Raw genomic sequence first — 22,670 nt, 5'->3', positions numbered from 1 at the left:
GTCTGGGGCTCGGAGCGGGGAGAGTTTAGAAGGGGGAGATGTGAGCGCAAGGGGGCTGGAGGGGCCGCAGAGGAGGGGGTCAGGGAATTCTCCGAGCAGCAGAAAGGAGTGGGAAAGTTGTGAGAGTAGACGAGCCGGTAGGTGCGGGGCGGGGAGACATGGTGTGAAGGTGGGAGCAAATCAGCCGGAGGAGGGGGCACGGGCTGCATCCGAGAAAGGGGCAGCGAATGAGAGGTAGAGGAGGTGGGCACACGGAGTGAGGGAGGGAACGAATCAGTGGAGGGTGGCAGGAGAAGCAGGGGCCAGCCAGGGGTGCCGGCGGTGGGGACCTCCCCCGTCCTGGCCCATGGCCCCAGCTACCAGGCCCTGACCTGCCTCGCCATGGAGAAGCCAGTGCTGCCAACGGGGGGCCCAGCCGAGGCGCCCGTCCCCTTCCCCCTCTGCCTGCACCGGGACTGCTGCGAGCGGGTGGTGATCAACGTGGCGGGGCTGCGGTTCGAGACACAGGCCAAGACCCTGCGCCGGTTCCCGGACACCCTGCTGGGCGACCCGCGGCGCCGGCTGCGCTACTACGACCCGCTGCGGGGCGAGCTCTTCTTCGACCGCAACCGGCCCTGCTTCGACTCCATCCTCTACTACTACCAGTCGGGCGGGCGGCTGCGGCGCCCGGCCAACGTGCCCCTCGACGTCTTCCTGGACGAGCTGAAGTTCTACCAGCTGGGCGAGGAGGCGCTGAGCAAGTTCCGGGAGGACGAGGGCTTCGCCAAGGAGGAGGAGCAGCGCCCGCTGCCCCGGCACGAGTTCCTCAAGCAGGTCTGGCTGCTCTTCGAGTACCCCGAGAGCTCGCAGGCCGCCCGCATCATCGCCATCATCTCCGTGCTGGTCATCCTCATCTCCATCGTCATCTTCTGCCTGGAGACGCTGCCCGAGTTCCGGGACGAGCGGGACATCTCGCTGCCGGTGAGTGAGGGGTGCCGCGCTCCCGCCGTCCCAGCCCTGCGTCCCTGCCGCCCTGGCCCTTCCGCCGTGTTCCCGGCCCCTCCACCCTGCTCTGTGCCCGCCGCCCCGGCCCTGCGTCCCCACCACCTGTCCCTGCGTCCCATCCACCCGATCCGGTGTCCCCTACACCCCATCTCTGCCACCCGGCCTCTCCAATGTGTCCCTGCCACCCCGTCCCTGCGTCCCCTACACCCTGCTGTGTGCCCGCCCCGCCCCATCCCCACCACCCCACCACCAACCCCATCCCAGCATCCTCTCTGCCTCAAGTCCTGGGACAAGAGGGACATCTCGCTACCAGCGATTAGGAGGAAAGGGGGACCCCCTACATCTCTGCACCCTGCCTCCCCGGAGCTGGGAGAGAACCCAGAAGTCCTGGCTCACAGCCTCCCCCCCCGCCAGACCCCACTCCTCTCCGAGAGCTGGGGGAGAACCCAGGAGTCCTGGCTGCCTGCGGGGCATTGGTTCCTGGCCGGGTGGCGCAGGAACGGCGCTAACTTGCTGACTGGCCTTTCTGTGAGGGTCCCGGCTAGGAGCAGCTGGCAGATTAACAGCCCTGTGAGGTGCCAGCCACCCAGCATCCTCCGCCCCCTCTCCAGGCTGGCTGACTGCATACCCCTCCTCCCCGCTGGCTGACTGCGCCCCCACCCCAGTGCCTGGAGGGGGGAGATAATTGATGTCAATTTGCCAGCTGGGACTGTTAGGAGGGATTTCCTGGGGGGGGGGAGGACGACCTGTGCTGCATGCCACCCTCTCGCTGCACCTCCCCCCCCACTGCACTCCCCATACTCCTGCTGCACCAGGGGCCACCCCGTCCCCCACGGGACAACTCCCTAACCCTTCCTCCGCCGCCTGTCCCCGCCAGGTCCCCCATCACCGGGCCAACAGCAGCCACCCGCACGCCCCCAAGAGCCAGCTGGAGGACCCCTTCTTCATCGTGGAGACCATCTGCATCTGCTGGTTCTCCTTCGAGCTGGCGGTGCGCTTCGTGGCCAGCCCCAGCAAGCCGGCCTTCTTCAAGGACATCATGAACATGATCGACTTCGTGGCCATCATCCCGTACTTCGTGGCCCTGGGCACGGAGTTCGCCCGGCAGCGGGGGGTCGGCCAGCCAGCCATGTCCCTGGCCATCCTCCGGGTCATCCGGCTGGTCAGGGTCTTCCGCATCTTCAAGCTCTCGCGGCACTCCAAGGGGCTGCAGATCCTGGGCCAGACGCTGAAGGCCAGCATGCGGGAGCTGGGCCTGCTCATCTTCTTCCTCTTCATCGGCGTCATCCTCTTCTCCAGCGCCGTCTACTTCGCCGAGGCCGACCACGACGAGACCAATTTCACCAGCATCCCCGAGGCCTTCTGGTGGGCCGTGGTCACCATGACCACGGTGGGCTACGGCGACATGTCCCCGGTGACCGTGGGCGGGAAGATCGTGGGCTCGCTGTGCGCCATCGCCGGGGTGCTCACCATCTCCCTCCCGGTGCCCGTCATCGTCTCCAACTTCTCCTACTTCTACCACCGGGAGACGGAGGGCGAGGAGCAGGGGCAGTACGTCCACGTCACCACCTGCCCGTGCCACCCGCCCACCCCCACGCCGCCCGCCCGCCGGGAGAAGGCCCCCGGCAAGGAGGAGACGTACTGTGGAGACGGGGCCCTGGCGCTGCCTGGCTGCCAGCTCCTGGATGGGATGCTGCCCTCGGTCCTGTTGGGTCCCCAGCAACCCAATCAGCACCTGGTGACCCAAGTGTGACCTTGCTGGCACCTCTCCCCGCCCAGTGTCCGACCTGCCACCCTCACCCCGTCTTGGCGCCTCCCCTGGTGCAGGTGTTGGACCATCTCTTGGGCCGCAGGAGACAAGTTTCCAGGGGAGATCTGGTCCTGGTTTTGGCCACTCTGCCTCTAACCGGGGGGAGGGAGGTGTCTCCTGGCACGTGGGGGACAGTGGAGCCTGGCATGGGGCGGCACAGTTAACGCCCCCCCTTGCCCGGCTCCGATGCCGTCAGAAAGCTCTGGATGCAGACGGCCCGGTAACGACGCCTTCTCCCTCCCCCAGCCCCGTCTCCCGCTCCGTGACTGAGAGCAGCTGGCACCGGGGCACCCTCTGAGCTCACCTCAGCGTGTTCTTGGGTTACATCTGCTGGAGAGCACACTGGAACATACCCCACGCAACCGGGCTCCAAATAGCAAGCGTGGGGATAAATAAGGGAAGGCGTCTTGCCAAGGCATCCGAGCGAGGATCACAGGGCAATACAATCCCGGCCGTTCGAGAGGCGGAGGGCAAGGGACGGGGGCTGGGGAGGCAGCCAGAGCCCTGGGGAGACGGTGAATGCATTTCATGTGTCGGACTGGGGGCATCTCCCTACCATTCCTCCCCGGTTAAATGGGACACCCCACCCCGGCGTCCCACCTCGGGCGCCGTCCTTCCTGTCTGCTCCACACCTCAGCGAGGGACAGGCCCGGCCAACCCAGCCTCTCCCATGGTGGCAGGTTCAAAGCTGGGGCCAGGACAGTTGCTTCTGCCGAACCCGTCTCCTTCCCCTTAGTTCTTGGTCAGCACAGTCACACTGTGTTTGGGGACTGGCAGGAACCCTCATTTCTCCTCCTTGCCCCCAGCGGGTGCAGCGCTGATCTTCCCAGGGGACGTTTGCCTGGTAAACTGGGCTCAAAGGCACCGGCCCTTGGGCAAAACCAGCCAAGCAAAGAGGAGAAAACTTGGCTGACAGCTTCCATAAGGGTGAGCACCACACCTCTGCCCTGGCTCAGCCTTGACTCAGCTCAGTCCGTGGGGGATTCAGCTCGTCCCCAACCCAACGCAGTCCAGTCCCCACTAATCCCTCCATGCAACTCAACCCAACCCAGCCCATTCCCAACCCAACACAGTTCAGACCCCCCCAATCCTCCAACCCTGCGCAACTCAATCCCCTTCCAACTCAACACAACCCAGCTCATTTCCCAACCCAACCCAATGCAGTTCAGTCACCCCAATCCTCCAACCCTACACAACTCAATCCCCTTCCAACTCAACACAACCCAGCTCATTTCCCAACCCAACCCAACACAGTTCAGTCACCCCAATCCTCCAACCCTACACAACTCAATCCCCTTCCAACCCAACCCAACGCATTCTAGTCCCCTTCCAATCCCCCAACGCAACTCAATCCTCTCCCAACCCAACCCAACTCAACCCAACCCAACGCCGTCCAGCCCCCTCCCAATCCCCCAACCCAATGCAACTCAGCCCTCTTCCAGTCCATTTCCAACCCACCCCAACCCCCTCCCAACCTAACATTTCCCCTATGGCCAAAACACTGCGAAGCTGAAACCTCTCGCACTCTTGCCGAGTGCAGTTGCATCCCCCAGGAGTTCTGGGGGCTCCCAGACATCCCTGGCCATAAGACCCTTGGCGTGCCACCAGAATCACACACCTCTGGCTTGTCCGCAAGCTAATGGGCAAGCTGAGGTGGGGAAAGGGAAGCTCAGGGGAGCCCTAAGTCTTAAACATTGGTGCCTGCCATGCCCAGAAATGCCCAGCAAGCCGTACGGCACCGTAGGGTTGGCAAAGAGGGACATGGGATGGAGAGAGAAAACTCCATCCCCCTTCCCCGCATTGTCCTCCTGGCTACAGGCAACTTCCCTCTTTCGTTGTCTTAATTTTTGTTCCAATGGTCTTAAATGCGGGGTCGGCGAGGTGAACGGCACCGGTTGCAGGCGTGATCTGGATTGTAAATGGCCTGTCGGGAGGGGGCGTATAAGGGGGGGCCGGGGGCATCGCTACAGCACAATTATGGTGCAAACGTGCAGGAAGGACAGTCTACCTGGGCCTGTGAGCAGTGACTGCGCGCGCTAACCATTGTGTGACGGCGTCGTGCCCACGGTGCCACGGCGGCGCATCGTCCGAGCGAGCCGCACGTCTGACGGAGCCTCCCCAAGAGCAACGCGGCCAACGCAACCCGGCCCCACGACATACCCAGCGCAGTCACGGGGCTCTCGCTTGGCACAGCCGCCCCCTTCCTGGAGGGAGACAGGGCCGCCCCGCCGGCACGGCCAGGCCTCGCTCCATCGTTGAGAGCAGAGCAGCTCCCCCGGAGGGACCCAGCCGGCGCTCCCAGCCCAGCCCCAAACGTAGCGGGAACTGCTGGAACCACTGTGCTCTCGGACCTGTTCAGTGCAGGGCATTTAAAGCAGTCGGCCAGGCACCAGCCTGGAGGCCGGACTGTGGACCTCAGGATGCGCTATCCCAGGGGTTACTCGGCCACCTTTTTGTCTCCCGTGACCAGGGTTGGAGCTGTGGAAACGCTGCTTCCCAGCCGCGTGGCAAGGAATGGGGTCCGTCATTGCCTCCTGTCTTCTTCTCCACAGGGGCTCCAGACACGGGGGCCTGCAGCCCAGCCCATCAGGTCTTCTCCAGACACGGGGGCCTGCAGATAAAGGTGTCCCCCTGATGCCTGAAGCGCCTCCAGGAATTTGCACGTGGGCTCTTGGACTTTCTTTTTGAATGGAATGCTATTTCTCAGAAGAAAGACGTGGCTGAAATTTTCCACCAATGACCAGTGAGGGGGGTGTTAGATTGTTTTCCACGGGGGGGGGGGGGGGGAGTTGGGCGCTTGCAAAGGGAAGACAGGGGTGCAAACCACACCCCGAAAACAAATCAGACCTGCTTATTTATATTTCAACCTAAACGAGGGCCCCATCGCGCCAGGCGCTGCGCAGCCCAAAAGCCAGAGGCAGCCACTGTCCTGATGAACTCTCAGTTTGAGCAGACGAAGGAAAAGGCTCATTCTCCCCATTTTACGGGTGGGGAAACTGAGGCATAGAATGGTGCAGTGACTTGCCAGGACTCCCTAACCCCACGGGGGCGCATGCTGGACACTGAAGAGGTAGGGGGGAGGAGGGAAGGTCTGTCTGTCCTCTCAGAAGCTCTGGATTTCACGGAGCCAGTTTCTCCCCCCGGCCATCGACCGCCTCTGGACTTCATGCTGCTCCCCCCCACGAGACTTTCTCCCGCACGCCCCTTTCCCATGGAGCCTCCCCTCCGTTAGCCTGTATCTTGGTGTGAAAAGGCATCCGAGCTGCCTGCTGATCTGAAATAAACCCGCCGGCCCCGGTTATTTATTACAAAGGAGAGATGGGAGAGTCTGGTGTGGTGTCTCTCTGCTCTGCCCCCGGGGTCGTTCCCCTTCCCAACTCCTCCCCACTCCCACAGCCTGCTCCAGGGCCCTCTGCCATGCACAGAAATCACCCCTTCGCCTCCATCTCCGTGGCTGGTGTAAAGCAGGAAAGACGCCCCCCCACAGCCCCACAGCTGCCCCCTAACAGGGCCTGGCTCCCCGGCTGGCTCTGCTGCCTGCCCTGGTGCCCCGCTGATTTCCGCCAGCTGATGACCTGGCCGGTGGAGCATCGAAGCCTGGTGCATGGGGGGCTGGGCGGGGGTAGGGAGCAGGGGGCATCCAGGGTGACCTGTTTTTTGCTGGGGGCGGGTGGAGGGAATCCATCCGTCTGTCCTGCTGAGGTGGCAGGGTTTAAATTTAGGCTGGCGAAATAGCCAGGATGCCAGGGGGGTATTTAAAGGAACAGCAGCATGTCCTGGTAGGGCGAGGGGGCGAGGGCAGAGGACTGGGTCATCCCATGGGGCAGACCCAGGCTGGGCAGGGAGTTCGCAGTGAACCTCCCCCAGCGCAGGAGGGGGACGGAGGACATTAAAGGGGGCAGGTTGGGGGCAGTGAAGATACAGAGGCAGGGATGGACGGGGAGGGAGGGGGACCAAGAGATGGGGGGATGCGTGGATGGACATGAACCCCTGCCACAGGCCACGACAGCTCGGGGCCACGCTAACCCCCAGGCCCCTCCCATCCCAACCCCCAGGCCTAGGTATGGGCGCGTCAGCCAAGATCTGACCCCCAGATACTCCCCCTCCCGGGGCAATAGGGTGTGAGACCATAGATAGATGGGGGACAGAGAGAGAGACAGAGCTGGGGGGTACAGATGGGGGGAAGGGAGGAGGAAATCCTTACATCCCCCTGGTCCTGCCCCAGGGTGCAGTGCAGAGCCAGCGGACAGAAAGAGCAGACCTTGACAAAAACAGAACCCAGGGGTCCTGGCTCCCAGCCCTGCCCCCACTCTAATCACCAGACCCTGCTCCCCTCCCCGAGCTGGGATTAGAACCTAGGAGTCCTGGCTCCCAGCCCCCCCCTGCAGCTGCCACTCACCCCACCCCCAACTCCTGCATCTGGTGCTTTTACTGCTCAGAATGCGATTTCCGGCCATAAAGACCCGACATGCACTGCCCCCCCTGCCCCACGCCTGCCTGGCTGTGATGGGGGGCACTGCCGGGGGGGGGAAGGGGGAAGGAATCTGGAGGGGGCAGCCCTGGCTGATGGGAGATCCCCACCTAGAGCCATGGACCAGGAGTCCCAGCAGCGCGCAGACAGGGACCCCAGTGCTGCGAGCTTCCTCACGACAGTGTCCCCTGGTGCCACCGGCGTCCCCGGGGCAGGGCCCACCCTTCCCTCCTCCAGCCCCAGACTCCTCCCTTCTCCCCAGACCTCCGGGGCTGGTCCCCCCACACTGACCAGTGGAGGGCAGCAGCCAAAGCCGTGACCCAGAGCGGGGGGAGGGTGGGGGGATCGTTACTGGTCCTCTGGCTAAGCGGATCTGGCTGGGGGCAGAAGCATGTGGCCAGCCTGGGGTTACTCACATCTGGATCAGCAAAGGGACCCAGGCGTCCTGGCACCCAGCCCCCCCGGCTCTAACCCACTACACCCCACTCCCGTCCCCGAGTCTCTGGGTTGTGGGAAGGGGGGACTTAGCTGGGGGCTTGGCGGGGGAGGGGGAGGGATCTCATGAGACAATGAGCAGGTTTGGGAAGCCAGAGATTGCTCCCAGCATCTGCAGAACATCTGGGCCACCCCCCCGAGGTGAGCGGGCGGGGGGAGCACATCTGGCTGAGAGGTACCATGTTGGGGTTCCTCGGCCAGCTGGGATCAGAACTGTGTGTCTGAGACCCTGCACCCCAGCAGGCGCGGGGGATTTCCCTGTCAGAGCCCCTTCTGGAGCCTTCCCCCACTCTCTGCCCCCCAGCGTCCCCTGCTCAGCCCCCTCTGCTTCCTGCCCCCTGCCACCCAGCAACCTCTACTGAGTGCCCCTTGCTCTCAGCCCCCCAGCGGTCCCCCTGGGGCATCAGGGCAGGGGAGAGCGCCCCCTGAACGGGGACCCCTTGCCCAGTGCTGGGACCTGGCCCCTCCGGGGGGCACAGGGGAGCCTGGGACGGGCGGGGGGACCCTGGGGGCTGCCGGGATTCTCCAGGCTGCCCTGAGTGCCGGGTTTTTGGGGAGGTCACAGGTCAGAGCCTCCGGCGGGGGGGGGATGCAGCCCTGGATGGAGGAAACTCGTCCCAGGGGAGTCTCCGTGGGGTGCCATGGAAACTGAGAGTCTCCTGACCCACAGCCCCCTGCAACCCCAGCCCTGGGCTCCCCCCATCTCCTCCAGCCACATCCAGACTCCTGCGGGTGTTTAGCTGGGGAGAGGGGGCGGGAGGGGGCAGGGCAGCGGGGTGCAGGGGACGGGGGCGCAGAGACCGTGCAGTAGCAGAGCGATGAGGCCGTGCCGGGGGGGAGGGGGCAGGGCTATGGGGCAGTGCCAGGCGCTCCCAGCCAAGGAGGGAGGGGGCGGGGGCGCAGACAGAAGAGCACAACAGAGCACAGACAACACAACCCCAGCTCAACACAACACCCCCCACCTGCACCGCTGCAACACAACGACACCCCAAAATCACACAGCACGTGACACACAACACGCACGTCACTTGGACACACCGATCGCAACACAGCCCGTTACTCCCAGCGTAACACAACACCCACCAACGCCCCTCACACCCCCAGTGCAACACCCCCATTCAGCACAACAGGCCGCCACCACTAGACAACGCAGCCCAGACTCCACGACCCTCCCACCCCAACAAAACACCCCCAGCCTCCCCAGTACAATTCAACATGCCCCCCACAGCCCCCCAACCCAACACGAGAGCCACCTGGGGCTGATCCTGGGGTACCCAGTTGCCCTCTTATCCCCTCTGCCTCCAGAAGAGGGGACGTCTTCGCCCAGATCTACGGTCAAAAGCGAGGGCGACCCAGCTCCGTCACTCGGGGGGTTGGGGGGGGGGCGTGAGAAATTCTCCCCTCCACCAGGCTCCTGCCTTTCAGGGAAGCGGATTAACCACCCCAAGGGGAGAACCCCGCCCAGCAACGTTGGGGGGCGTCTACGCTGGCGTGCCCCTTAAAATGGGCCCGCTTCGCGTACGGTGCAGGCACCCCCAGAATTCCCAGTCCCGGGAATGGGGCCCAAACCAGCCTGTGAGACTCAGCCCCGATCAGCTGAGACCCGCGTGGAGCGGAACCACTCGGCAGCGGAGTCAGACCGAAGGGAGGAAATCTTGGCTCGCCGGCCGGTGGGGCTGGGCAAACCCGGCCTGGACGCGAGCTGTCCCTTGTTAACGAGGAGTGGAGAGGCATTAACGACTGGAACCGTTTCTCGAGGGTCGGGTCGGGGTGGATTCCCCATCCCAGGCCATTTATGAAGCGAGATCAGCTGTTGCTGGAACCGAGTCACCCTAGGAATTATTTCGGGGCAGGTCTCTGGCTTGGGCTAGGCAGAGGGTCAGGCTAGATGGTCCTGGGGCCCCTTCTGGCCCTGGCCTCTGGGATCCTGTCGCGGGTCCGGCTAATGGAAGCCAGCGGGTTACCCGTAAACCAACATCCAACCGCGCTTGCTAGAGGACGGACGTCGCTCCTGTCTCGTCTGCCGATGTCACCCAAACTCCTTCACGGCACGCCCGGCTCGTTCCACTCACGCATCCGCGCGGCCCCATCGCTTCCCTGGCCACAGGATAATGGGGTGTCTTTTTGCCCCCACTTATGTGACGATCAAGGCCCATGCACCCCGGGGAGGAACAGGGGTCTGTGGACTCAGAACCCTGGACGCCCCATTTCCACAGGGGCTGGTCGGTCGCCGGGTCAGGAAGAGCATTGGGGGGTCCATCCGGCCGTTGGGGAGCAAACAAGGCGTTTGGGGAGCTGTAATCAGGGCAAACCAGCCAGTTTGGCGTCCACCCCGGAGGAGCTGGCACCTGGCGGGCCTGCGAGAGCCGGATCCTCCCGGCCGGAGTGGCGGGAACTGCCGGAAACGTGACGTGAGCGAGAAAGGCGCGTGGACAAAGAGTGTGTCGGGCTGCAACTGAGTGCCCGGCAGGAGTCGGCAGGTTTGGTCTCTCTCCCGCCCTGTCTCCCTGATTCGTGGCTGGCAGCACGGAAATCTCCGCTCTCTGGGAACAAAACGCTGTCTGAAGCCAAGCCCCTCTCCGGGCCGCAGCTGGACAGCGGCGGGCGAGTCCTCGGCCAACCCACCTGGCGGGTGATGTGGGCTCTGCCTCTTACGTGGTGGCCAGTTTTAGCATCTCTGCGGAGGGCCAGGGAGAGAGATCAGCCACGGCCGGGGGATGTCTCTGGGGAGCTGGGGGATTGGGCCATGAGCCAGGCCAGGTTTGGTTGGGCAGGCCGGATGAGCCGGGGTATCGGGGGCTGGCACACAGGCTGACACCAGCAAAGTTAAACCGGGGTTCCTTGCTCAGTACGTTCCCCTGTGCATCCCCGGAGGTGCCTGGAGCTTATTCTCTGCTGGGCCCCATGAGGCTGGATTCCCAGAGAGACGCGGCTTCCTCACCTCCTGCCTAGAGGGACCCGGGTTTTCCCTTTGATCGGCACCAGGCTTTGAAACGTATTTCCCGTTACATCTTCCCCAGACTCCAGAGGGACGGCCAGCAATGCCGCTGCGGGGCCGCCAGATCTCGGCTTCCATTAGAGACCTGCCAGGATGCCACAGGTGGCCACGGACCATGGAAGCAGGGCGGTAGGTGTGGTGAGTTTGTCAGGCCTGACGGGAGTTCATGTTACAGAACAGTTGACGGGGAGGGGTTCCTAGGTCCCCCACACCAGCACAGACACACAGGGAGCGAGTGACACAGAGAACACCCACACGAAGACACACATGGGGAGAGAGAAAAACGGACAGATGAAAGATGCAAAATAGACAGGTGATTACTCTCTGCACCCTTCACACCAGCATTTCATGGCTTGGTGTCACTTTGCAGCTTTAATCTTCTAACAAAGTGTTTTGCAGGAATTTCCTCAGTTGTTTTTTTTTGGTTTTTGTTTAAAGAAAAGGGAAAGAAAACAGACTAAAAACAAACAAACAAACAAAACCAACCAAATAAATGGAAAGCCGGTCAGACGGTAGCAGAAAGTGCAAGCTCCGCTGCCAACAAGTCAATTTGCAACTTAGCTGCCGTTTTCCTGGCTTCCTGCTGCTTTCCTGGCAGCGTTGAGGTTTCTTTCACAAAGTTTTTGGCTCGGAATTTCCTAGCTTTTTAAAAAAATAATGAAAAAAACAGACAGGAAAAAACAATATAAACCATCAAAATGCTTCAGGCACAGCTGTGAGTCACCTGCCCTTCTGATTTCACTTTGCTGCGTCAATGTTCTTTTAAACACATTTTTTGTATGCCATTTCCTAGGTTTTCTGAAGTCAGACTGACACGAAAGGCCGCCATCGGCTCTTAGACACCGGCAGCGCATGGTTAATTTGCAGTTAATTACAACGCGCAGGCTTCGGATTATTTTGCAAGTGTGATTTTTTTTCCAATGAGGTTTTTTTTGCTGGTGATTGCCTAGGTTTTTAAAGCAGCAGAAGGAAGATAAAGCCGTCACTAGACGCCAGCAGAAGGCGAGTGAGTCATCGCTGTAACTTAGAGTCGTTCATTTGCAACCTGGCCTGATTTCTGAACGCTCGGACAGTCTTTTAAACAAAGCGTTTGGCATGGAAATTTCTAGGACTTCTAAAACTGACTGGAGGAAGGTAAACACGGCGCTGGACGCTAGCAGAAGGGGCAGTCTTTGCTGCACCTCCGCTTTGGCGTTTTTCTTTGCGCTTGTGACACCTGCATTTCCTGATTTCCGAGCGCGCTGCTGATCTTTTAACCAAGTTTTTTTTCTTGTGCCGTTTCCTAGGTTGATTTTTTTTGAAATGATAAAAAGCAAAAAAGTTTTTCCCACCCAGCCCGCTTCACCCAGTTTCATCCCAGCCCGGTACTGCCTTGTTTGCGGAGAGCAGTTTATCCTGCTTAGGTTCTCCCTGCCTCTCTCCAGTAACCGGAGACACCCAACTTCACCAAGAGCTCCCCGGCTCCGCACCTCCCGGATGCAGGAACAAGGGGCTGGCGTTCAGACCACAAAAGGGAGATGAAAAGTGGGGGCCAGGCAGGGCTGGGAACTTCAGGCAGGTGGCTGGGAGTGAAAGGAGGCGGCTGCCTTGTTGAGAGCTGGAGAAGGGGCCCAGGGGAGTGTGGGTGTGTGTGGGGGGGTTGGATTTCGGGGGAGGGGGAGTGATTGAAACCTCCTGCCAGAGGAGAAGGAAAATCATCTTCTGGCGAATGCTCCAGATTCCCTCTTGGAGAGTGCGCTGGGAGTGGGGCACGGGGCTTTCTCCCCCAGGGAGGGGGGCTGGCTGGCTGAGGGGGGGGGGAGGAGGAAGAGGGTTAACCCAATTTCCTTAGCTGATGCCTCTTTCTTCTCCCGACTGCATTTTTTCAACCTGAGCTAATCCGGATTCCTTGCATCTCCCCTCCCCCGCCCCTCGCTCCACACCCGCATCGGGGAGCCGCCGGGCCCGGGATAGGCGCGTAATCGGCTCAAGCTCCGCACAGGAGAGACGGGGCAGCCTGAGATGTGTTGGGGGTAGGCGGTCACTTACAGCCTGGCTGGGGGATGATACCCGTGGGTCGGGGGGGGGGAGGTGGGGCTGAGATCAGAATCCAGTCCTGACCCCACTGCAAACAGGAGTGACTCCAGATTGACCCCAAGGGAGCTGAGATCAGAATTCAGTCCTGTCTGACCCCACTGCAAACAGGAGTGACTCCAGATTGACCCCAGGGGAGCTGAGATCAGAATCCAGTCCTGACCCCACTGGGAACAGGAGTGACTCCGGATTGACCCTGAGGGAGCTAAAATCAGAATCCGGCCCCACCCCGATGGCAGACAGGGGTGACTCTGGATTGCCCTGGGGGCAGTCTGGTTTGGGGATTTGTGCCCCCCTGGACACTCCTGCTGCAGCCCTCCAGACCAGTGCTGGGCTCATACACAAACCAGCCGATTGTCGCCCCCCCAGGTCTGGGCGGTTGTGAGCAGGGCGGGGTGGGGGGGAATATTGAAATCAGACTTGGATCAGGTGAGGGGCACGCAGGAGAAGGCCGGCGTGGGGGGGGGAGGGGGTTCGCAGAGCTCCCGTGGAATGAACCCCTGGCCCGGCCATGGGACCCAGCGCCCCGCTTGCTGTGGGGGGGGGGGGGGCTCTCCTGTTCCCTTTTCCCCACTCCTCCCCCCGGGGGAATTTCCACCCTCCCCCTCTTCAGCTCTGCTCCCATCTGTCTACCTGGCTCCTGCCCCCCCCCCCCCTGCAGCTCCCCGCCCGGCCCCTCGCCCTCCCTGCCGGGGATCCCACCCTGCCGAGCCGTTCCCCAATAGCTCAGCTGTGCAAAGGGGCGGTGCCCCCCCCCACTAGTTCCCGCCCCCCCCCCAGCGGCCTGCCATTCCCTGGCAGCCCGGAAACGCAAATTCCAGCCCAGTGCTGGGACGAGGTTATTAACTTCTCATGTTGAAACCCGGAGGCTCGTGGGAGAAGGATCGACGGCGCGGGAACCGGCTGGTCGTCCGTCTGTCTGTCTGCACTGGCCCCCCACCCGACCCCCCAGGACTGCGAAGGGGGCCTTAGATCATAAGGTGGGTGGACTAGCAGGGAGCAGTCTATGGGTCAGGGGTGAGGGGCACCTGTAGAGAGGGGGCGGGGGGGCCCAGGGCTGGGTTGGACGGGGGCTGTGGGTCGGGAGTGAGGGGCACCGGCAGAGCTGAGGGGGGGGGGCCCAGGGCTGGGTTGGACGGGGGCTGTGGGTCGGGAGTGAGGGGCACCGGCAGAGCTGGGGGGGGGGGGGCCCCAGGGCTGGGTTGGACGGGGGCTGCGGGTCGGGAGTGAGAGGCACCAGTAAAGCTGGGGGGAGCCCAGAGTTGGGCTAGCAGGGGGCTGCGGGTTGGGAGTGAGAGGCACCCACCTCTTTGCGGCAGTGTGGGGGGTGGGCTGGGAGCTCATGCTGCGCCCCGTTGAGGGTGGCGGGGCGGGGGGCAGCCTGTGCACGAGGATGGGGGGAACTGGGCACTCCCAGGGCGGGGGAAATAGGCCCCCCCTCAATCCACCTACGGCAGGAGCCGCGCGCGCAATGGAAACCAGCTGGGCCAGATGAATGAACTGGGGGCGTCTCCCAGGGAGACGCTGCGGGGCCTGGATTTCATTAGCCAAGAGCCGGGGCACGGACAAGCCTCGCTGGCCACTGGCGGCCGCCCAGGCACAGCGAGGAGGCAGGACGCCTGGGTTCTCTCCCTGGTGCTGGAGAGGGGGCGGAGGTCTAGTGGTTAGAGCACAGGGGGCTGGATGCCTGGGTTCTCTCCTCAGCTCTAGTGGGGTTCTAATGAGTTGAAAGAAGTCCAACTCCCAGCCCCCCCAGCTCTAATCACTAGGCCCTACTCCCCCCCCAGCACTGGGGAGGGAAATATCCCTGTTACCTAGACCGGGGAAGCTGCCCTGATCCCCCCACTCAGCTGTACCCTGGGAAAAGGGCAGCCTCATGTTCTCCCCCCGGGACATCACCCCTGGGAAGCAGATCATAGGCCCCCTTTGACTCCCTTCTTCTACCCCCCCCTTGTGAATTGGCACCCTACCCCCCCCCAACCTGCTACCCCATCAGAGCCTTGGTCGTCTGAATGTGGTGGGGGGGCTGCGGGTCGGGAGTGAGGGGCACCGGAAGAGTGGGGGGCGCACAGGCTGGGTGAGCAGGGGGCTGCGGGTCGGGAGTGAGGCGCACCGCTGGGCGGGCAGGTTGGCGCACGCTTCGCTGAGCTGCACATACCTGCTTCCCGCACAGGAGGTCAGGGCGCCGGGCATTGTGGGTAGCACTTTATGCAAATAGCCTCAGGGTCCGAATCTAATCTCTCTAAAAAACTGGTTATATTCTGTCAGCCCCGCCCCCGCCCACAGCCAGGTGGAGAACCCAGGAGTCCGGGCTTCCAAACCCCCCCTTCCCTCACTGAGCCAGGCGGAGAACCCAGGAGTCCGGGCTCCCAGCCCCGCCTGCTGTTGCCTCTCGGTCCCAGGCTGGTGAGAACGGGCAGCTCAGTGCAGGGATGAGGGGTTTTCTGTGGGGGAAGGGCTGGGAGCAGAAACCTCCCTGGTTCACTTTCAAAGGCACGTGCATTAGGCCCCTGCCCGACGCCCCCAGATGTTTCTGCATCTGGATCCCATCACCCTCCCCCGCCCAGCAGCCGCCAGTCCTGAAATCTGCAGCTGTCACTGGAGGCATCACAGCTGCCCTGGCTGGGGGGGGGGCACTGGAGGAGCTGCCCAGGACAGTGAGGCCCTAGAACCCGGGGGCCGCCCGGCTCGAGAACCTGGGGGCTGGAAGCGAGCGGTTCTAGAGGGTCACATTGGGCAGAGGGGGGTCGCCACATTCTGGATCCTGGTTCCAGAGCCCAGTGGCGGCTTGTTACAGTCAGGGTCTAGATCCAGTGGGGTCTAGAGCACCTGATCTGTGCCACGTTCTAGATCCCACTGTCACTTTGATGGCTCTTCTAGACCCCGGGGCTGTTTCAGGTCTGGGTTCTAGATCGTTCTTGATCTCCGTGTCGCGCTGCGGGTTTTTTTCCAGTGTTTTTGGAGGGCGGTTGCTCTCGAGCCCAGGACACCTTCTAGATCCCAGTGTGCGCCCTGGGGTGGCACGTTCTAGATCCAGGTGTGGTTAGGAGTCACGCTCTAGAGCCAACCAAGATTTCCGGGGTGAGTTCCAGGCCCCGACACCCTGCCGGCTCATGTTCTAGATTATGGTGGTTCTGGACTCTGCCATGCTCTAGAAAGCACGTTCTGGACCCTGGGGCCTGACTCCCTGGGGAGGGGGGGGTCTCACTAAAACCTGCACGGGGAGGGGGCCTGAAATTCAGCTGCCCCCCTCACGCTCACTTCACCCCAGAGCAGCCACATTTCAGGGAAGGAGAGGAGAGTGGGGGAAGGGCTGGAAGCCAGGACTCCTGGGTTCCTTCTCTGGCTCTGGGGGGAGAGGCAGTGGGGTTTAGTGGTTAGAGCGGGAGGCAGGGGGCTGGGAGCCCAGGACTCCTGGGTTCCTTCTCTGGCTCTGGGGGGAGGGGCAGTGGGGTTTAGTGGTTAGAGCGGGAGGCAGGGGGCTGGGAGCCCAGGACTCCTGGGTTCCTTCTCTGGCTCTGGGGGGAGGGGCAGTGGGGTTTAGTGGTTAGAGCGGGAGGCAGGGGGCTGGGAGCCCAGGACTCCTGGGTTCCAGCCCCAGTTAACATTAAAATCCCGTATTTCTCTTTCCCCTCAGGACTTTTGCGTGACTGCCCATCCCCAGCTGCAGTGACCAACCTTCCCCCCCCTGCCCCCCGGCTCTTCCCCTGGTCTCGCCTCCCGCCCCCCAGACCAGATGACTTCAGCATGAGCCTGGAAGTCCCCAGGGAGGGGGCGCCAGCCCTGAGCCACCCCGAGCTGCCCCACTGCTGAGCCATGGAACGGCTGGGCCAGGAGCCCCCCAGGGCTGCGGGGGGCTGGGCCGGGATCGTGCCGGCGGGACCCCGCGCCTGGTAGGAGTCGGCAGCAGACTCGGCCCCCGCCCCGGGGAGGGGGCATCAGCCGGATCCTCAGCTGCAGGAGGGTCATGACTCGAACCCAGGACCGGCTCTGCAGGGAACTGGCCCCCCCACGCTGCAGGAGGTGCTGACACTGCAGGTAACACCCAGGGTGCCCCTCCCTCCTGACCCGCAGCCCCCTGCTATCCCAGCCCTCAGCTCCCCCTGCCCCCCACCCTGCCGGTGCCCCTCCCTCCTGACCCGCAGCCCCCTGCTATCCCAGCCCTCAGCTCCCCCTGCCCCCCACCCTGCCGGTGCCCCTCCCTCCTGACCCGAAGCCCCCTGCTATCCCAGCCCTCAGCTCCCCCTGCCCCCCACCCTGCCGGTGCCCCTCCCTCCTGACCCGCAGCCCCCTGCTATCCCAGCCCTCAGCTCCCCCTGCCCCCCACCCTGCCGGTGCCCCTCCCTCCTGACCCGCAGCCCCCTGCTATCCCAGCCCTCAGCTCCCCCTGCCCCCCACCCTGCCGGTGCCCCTCCCTCCTGACCCGCAGCCCCCTGCTATCCCAGCCCTCAGCTCCCCCTGCCCCCCACCCTGCCGGTGCCCCTCCCTCCTGACCCGCAGCCCCCTGCTATCCCAGCCCTCAGCTCCCCCTGCCCCCCACCCTGCCGGTGCCCCTCCTTCCTGACCCGCAGCCCCCTGCTATCCCAGCCCTCAGCTCCCCCTGCCCCCCACCCTGCCGGTGCCCCTCCCTCCTGACCCGCAGCCCCCTGTTATCCCAGCCCTCAGCTCCCCCTGCCCCCCACCCTGCCGGTGCCCCTCCCTCCTGACCCGCAGCCCCCTGCTATCCCAGCCCTCAGCTCCCCCTGCCCCCCACCCTGCCGGTGCCCCTCCCTCCTGACCCGCAGCCCCCTGCTATCCCAGCCCTCAGCTCCCCCTGCCCCCCACCCTGCCGGTGCCCCTCCCTCCTGACCCGCAGCCCCCTGCTATCCCAGCCCTCAGCTCCCCCTGCCCCCCACCCTGCCGGTGCCCCTCCCTCCTGACCCGCAGCCCCCTGCTATCCCAGCCCCGGGCATCCTTCCCCCCTCCCCCCACCCCCCAGCCCTGCTGATCTGTGGACGGGGCCATGTGTGTCTCAGTTCTGGGGGCCAGTTTGGTGGGGGGAGGGGCAGGGTCTACCAGCTCTAACCCCTCCCCCTTGCTCCCCCCAGGTTCCCGCGGTGATGCTGGTTCCGCTCCAGGCCATGGTCACCTCATTCCTTTGTGCCATCCACGCTGTTCCCCTCCGCCTCCCCTCCCTCGCCGGCCCGGACGCCGGGGTCCCTTGGGAGGGGTCGCCCCCCTCCCTGGGGGACTGGGAGCTGTCCTCCCCCCGCGTGGCCCTGTCGAGCCGGGCCCCCGCCGGGCCCCCCCTGCTGCTACTGCTGGAGGAGCCGGAGTTGCGGGCGGCGCCGGCCAACGGGACGCTGCGGGTCCGGCGGGCCGAGGGGGCGGAGGCGGCGCGCCGGGGCGAGATGGCCGTCTGCGACAGCGTCAGCCTCTGGGTGACGGACAAACGGACGGCCGTGGACATCCGGGGCAAGGCGGTGACGGTGCTGTCCGAGGTGCAGACCCTCACCGGGCCGCTCAAGCAGTATTTCTTCGAGACCACCTGCAACCCGGCGGGCGGCACGGCGGGCGGCTGCCGGGGCGTGGACCGGCGCCACTGGCTGTCCGAGTGCAAGGCCCGGCAGTCCTACGTGCGGGCCCTGACCGCCGACGCCGACAAGCTGGTGGGCTGGCGCTGGATCCGCATCGACACGGCCTGCGTCTGCACCCTGCTGAGCCGGGCCGGCCGGCCGTAGCCGGGGGAGCCGCCGGCGGGACACGGGGGGTGGGCTGCGGACAGGCCCCGCTGGGCTCCACTCGGGAATCGGCTCTGCTCGGACGCCGGGACGTAGTCCGGGGCGCCGGGGGTCAGCCGGGGGGCTGGGGGCCAGGCTCTGGGGGGCCGTGGCCTCCAGGAGGTTTTCTGCCTTTCGTGTCTGTGTTCGCTATTTCCTCCCATATTTATTATCCCTCCCCTCCCCCCGGTTCTGATCCGACCCAGCCCCTCCTCCCCTGTATTAATTTATTCCCTGCAGCCCCCCCCCAGCCCCCCCCCCCCCCCCCCCGCGATGGCTCCTCGCAGCCGGAAAAGACCTAAAGGAAACAAACCCAGAGTGTCCGAGTCGTTCATTGGGTCACGGGTGAGGCGGGGGGGGGGGGGGGGAGGGGGAAGAGAAATGCCCCTCGGGATCCACGTATGGGGCACCCACCCCACAAGAGTCTGGGAGCCTGTGATTCCCATGGCGTCCCCATTCAGCCCCCCCGCCCCCCCCCCCCCCAGCTCAGCCGGTGCCTGACACTCCCAACCCCCAGCCCCAGCACACCCGACCCCCATCTGCTCCCTTGGGGGTGGGGACGGTGGTTCCAGGCCCCCCCAGAAGGTCAGCAACTGCCCCATGGGCCCCATGTGTCCTGGGGGAAGGGGGGGGGGGGCAGGAGAAATGTGGGGGGGGGCACATACCTGGGGGTTTGGCTCCACCTTGTGGCAGAAAAGGGGCAATTCAAGGGCTGCCTGACCTGGTACCTCCTCCCTCCCCCACCCCCAGCTGAGCCAAGTCAACCATGGACCATCCAGCCCGGCCCCCCCCCACTTCTATGCATGGGGGGGTCATCGCCCCTAGCCTGCGCCAGCCCCCTGCAAGGCCAACCCTGCCCAGGGCAGGTCCTGCTGTGGGGGGTCCCACAGGTTAACAGTGGGGCGGGCGGGGTGGAAACAGCTGCTGCCCCGCCCCAAAAAACCTTCATGGCCCAGCCCCCCCCCCCATAACACTCCCCCAGTGGATTAGCAGCCGAGGGGGGGGGGGCCGGCGCCGGTGGGACACAGCAAAGGGGCAGGTCCCCCCAACAGCCCCCCCCCAGTGCTGGCGGCGATGGAAATAGAACCCAGGCGTCCGAGCTGCCAGCTGCTCCCTGGGCCGGGTGCCAGGTCACATGGGCTGGGTTCCGGCTCCATGGTAACGTGTCATAAACACCCCCCCCCTTTTCCCCCCCCTGCGGGCAGGGCCAGGGCAGAGGCTGGCATGGCTGGCACCGACATGGGCTGGGGCGTCACGGCAGCCGGGTGGCACCACCGCCAGTTCTGGCCCCTCACCAGCAGCGGGGTGGGGTTGGAGACGCAGCCCCCACAGCCCTTCCCGCCCCCCACTGCCCGCGTGAGTGCCCGCGGGCGGCCCGGACGCCTGGGTTCCCTGCCGGTTTGGGGAGGGGGAGTGGGGTCTAGCGGTTAGAGCAGGGGGGGCCTGGCATCCTGGACGCCTGGGTTCCATCCTGGCTCTGGGAGGGGAGTGGGGTCTAGTGGTTGGAGCAGAGGGGTGGGTGGGGGAGGCAGGCCCTAGGATGCCTGGGTTCTCTACCCAGCAGTGTGGGGCAGGGGGTTACAGGCGCTCTCTCTCTCTCTGCGTCACCCCCAGTCCACGGTCCATGAGCCCCTGCCCCCCGGCTCGGAGAGGCCCCTCCGGGAGCAGCTGATCCAGCGCCTGGCGACCACCACGGGGCTCTACCACGACGGGAAAACCCACGGAGGGGTCCTGGGGCAGCCCCGGGCCCCCCCGCCCGCACCGCTGTGGAGAGTGCACCACAACAAGGACCCCCTGGACAAGGCACAGGCGGGGCCAGAGCGGGGGGGCTGGGAGCCAGGACGCCTGGGTTCTATCCTGGCTCGGGGAGGGGGGACTAGTGGTTAGAGCGGGGGGGGGGGGGCTGGGAGCCAGGACGCCTGGGTTCTATCCTGGCTCGGGGAGGGGAGGGGGGACTAGTGGTTAGAGCGGGGGGGGGGGGCTGGGAGCCAGGACGCCTGGGTTCTATCCTGGCTGTGGGAGGGGATGGGGAGCAGGACGCCTGGGTCCCACAGCTCAGTGCCCGCTCCACGGGTTGGGGGGGTCTGTGACACGGTGGAGGAGTTGGGGGGGGGTCGCACAACAAACCTTGTCCCCTCAGTGGCAGCTTTTGGGATTTGCTCTGGGTCCCCCCCCAGCTGCTGTGGATGGGGGGAGTCATAGATGGGGGGGGGGCTGCTCTTTGGAACAGCTAAAGGGGGATGCCAGGCCTCATCCATGCCAGCCCCCCCCCCCATGCACTGACCCCCCCCCGGGGCGCTATTCCCCCAGCTGCAGCTCCGCGCCTGGCGGGTCCCACTGGTCCCGGGGGCCCAGCTCAGTGAGACCCGGCACCGGTTCTGCGGCTGGCCCAACCTGGCCCCCGAGCCCAGCCACCACGCCGGCCCCCAGCCCTTCGCCCTGGCCGCCCACCACACCGACGGCGCCTCCAAGGTAGGGACCCCGCAGACCGAGGGGGGCAGTGCTGGCAGATGGGGCGGGGGGAGGGCCAGGGGAGCGAGGGTCCCCAGAGTGGGGGGAACCCTCATTTCCATCTCCCCCGGCCCCCCCAGGCCATCGTTGCCAGCACTCAGAACAAGCCCCTGGCGGGGTCCGTCTTCTACGTCCGCGACGGGTCGGTTCTGAGCCGGCTGGACCCCTACAGCTCCGTCAGCTGCCGGGACATCCGCGCCTTCACCCCGTGAGACACCCGGACTCCTGGGTTCTCTCCTGGCTCTGGGAGGGGAGAGAGGAGGGGAAAGTCTAGTGGTTCTCTCCCAGCGGGGGGAGGGGGTCTAGTGGTTACCCAGGACTCCTGGGTTCTCTCCCGGCTCTGGGAGGGGAGTGGGGTCTAGTGGTTAGAGCAGGGGGAGGGGGAGCCAGGACTCCCGGGTTATGCTCCAAGAGGGAGGATGTTGGGGGAGGGGCTGACCGACTGGGGGGCAGGAGGACCCGTGGTTTGACCCCCTCCCGTCTCTCCCCCAGGCAGGAACTGCAGGGCTATGGCCGGAAGGACGCTCTCACCTACTGGCAATTTGAGGGTTACCCCAAGTCTTGGGGGCACGGCCTGCGGGAGCCCACCCTGGGCAACGACACGCAGCCCCCCTCCGGCCCACCGCACCCCCCCACGACTGGACTCTCTTCCCCAGTCCCACCCGCCCCCCCCGCCTGCCGACGCTGGCGCCCGCCGTGCCGCACCGCGGGGCGCTGAGCCTGGGGCGGGAATCCTACGGGCCCCCCCACCGCACCCCCAGCGCTCATGGCCCCCCGGGGCGGCCCCCTACCCTCTGCCCCCCCGAGGCTGTGCCCCAGATCCTGGCCGTGCCCCTGATGTACCGTACAGAAAGCCAGTGCTATGGGAGCAGCAAGCCCGTGCCCATCTGAGGCTCCCCCCCCCCCCCCCCGCGCCCCCCAACATGCTGCGATTCGGTGCTCCTGTGTTCTCTGGTCTTTCTTGCTGGGGGGTGCCCGAGAACTGGCTCCTTCTCTGCGTTGGGAAGCCCCCCCCTCGCCATCAGGACACCTGGGTTCTATTCTAAGGGGGGGCGGGGTGAGGGGCTGGCAGCCAGGATTCCCAGAAGAGAACCCAGGCGTCCTGGCTCCCAGCCCCGCCGCCCGGCCTCCTACCCCCCCCCCCCCGTGCCCTTGGGGGGTGGGATTTGCCCAGGGGCATCGCTCGAGGCCACCATGCCGCGGAGATTTCTCACCTGGCAACGCAGGTGGCGCCGGCCCCCGGCTTCCGTGGGGGGAGGCCGGGCTGGCCTCGGCAAAGGAGACATGAGCGGAGAGGATGCAGGGCTCGGACCCCCCGCCCCCCAGAGCCAGGAGAGAACCCAGGAGTCCGGGCTCCCAGCTCCCCTGTGGCTAGGGCAAGAGAAGGGGCTGGTTGCCCGGACTCCTGGGTTCACTCCTGGCAGATGGGCCGTGTGCCCTGGTGACCTTGGCCATGAAGCCGCCCCCTCCCTGGGCGGGGGGGGGGGGGGGGGGGGCGGCCTTGGCTCCCCTGATGCTGCCGGCTGGAGCCGGAAGGCGGGGAGGGAGCTGGGCACCGGCGGGGGGGGA

At 65.0% G+C, this 22,670-nt stretch overlaps 3 protein-coding genes across 3 annotated transcripts; all 3 read left to right on the top strand.

Moving 5' to 3' along the window:
- Window positions 1-381: 381 nt before the first annotated feature.
- On the top strand, window positions 382-2,737 carry KCNA7 (potassium voltage-gated channel subfamily A member 7). Its single transcript, XM_067552194.1, has 2 exons — window positions 382-960; window positions 1,862-2,737. The coding sequence occupies exons 1-2, from the start codon at window positions 382-384 to the stop codon at window positions 2,735-2,737; spliced, it is 1,455 nt and encodes a 484-aa protein (XP_067408295.1).
- A 13,746-nt stretch (window positions 2,738-16,483) lies between these two features.
- NTF4 (neurotrophin 4) lies at window positions 16,484-18,770 on the top strand. The gene is made up of 2 exons (XM_067552288.1): window positions 16,484-16,869; window positions 17,919-18,770. The coding sequence occupies exon 2, from the start codon at window positions 17,931-17,933 to the stop codon at window positions 18,549-18,551; it is 621 nt and encodes a 206-aa protein (XP_067408389.1). The 5' UTR covers window positions 16,484-16,869; window positions 17,919-17,930; the 3' UTR covers window positions 18,552-18,770.
- A 1,054-nt stretch (window positions 18,771-19,824) lies between these two features.
- Window positions 19,825-22,587, top strand: SAXO3 (stabilizer of axonemal microtubules 3). The gene is made up of 5 exons (XM_067552265.1): window positions 19,825-19,946; window positions 20,205-20,393; window positions 20,901-21,062; window positions 21,182-21,309; window positions 21,594-22,587. Exons 1-5 carry the CDS (start codon window positions 19,830-19,832, stop codon window positions 21,817-21,819), a joined length of 822 nt encoding a protein of 273 aa, XP_067408366.1. The 5' UTR covers window positions 19,825-19,829; the 3' UTR covers window positions 21,820-22,587.
- The last annotated feature ends 83 nt before the right edge of the window (window positions 22,588-22,670 follow it).

This window comes from Emydura macquarii, unplaced genomic scaffold, assembly GCF_026122565.2.
Source record: "Emydura macquarii macquarii isolate MOO-44397 ecotype Brisbane River unplaced genomic scaffold, CSIRO-AGI_Emac_v2 contig_1386, whole genome shotgun sequence".
NCBI classification, from domain to species: Eukaryota; Metazoa; Chordata; order Testudines; family Chelidae; genus Emydura; species Emydura macquarii.
Note: the sequence above shows the minus strand (reverse complement) of the source record. Positions and strands in the feature narration are given on the sequence as shown.

What these genes read in the sequence shown, in the direction of transcription:
- KCNA7 (XM_067552194.1), top strand. Translation starts at nt 382, where the DNA reads ATGGAGAAGCCAGTGCTGCCAACGGGGGGCCCAGCCGAGGCGCCCGTC. An exon ending in AGCGGGACATCTCGCTGCCG is followed by an intron (nt 961 to 1,861) that starts GTGAGTGAGGGG and finishes TGTCCCCGCCAG; the next exon opens with GTCCCCCATCACCGGGCCAA.
- NTF4 (XM_067552288.1), top strand. Translation starts at nt 17,931, where the DNA reads ATGCTGGTTCCGCTCCAGGCCATGGTCACCTCATTCCTTTGTGCCATC.
- SAXO3 (XM_067552265.1), top strand. Translation starts at nt 19,830, where the DNA reads ATGGGCTGGGGCGTCACGGCAGCCGGGTGGCACCACCGCCAGTTCTGG. An exon ending in ACAAGGACCCCCTGGACAAG is followed by an intron (nt 20,394 to 20,900) that starts GCACAGGCGGGG and finishes CTATTCCCCCAG; the next exon opens with CTGCAGCTCCGCGCCTGGCG. An exon ending in GACATCCGCGCCTTCACCCC is followed by an intron (nt 21,310 to 21,593) that starts GTGAGACACCCG and finishes TCTCTCCCCCAG; the next exon opens with GCAGGAACTGCAGGGCTATG.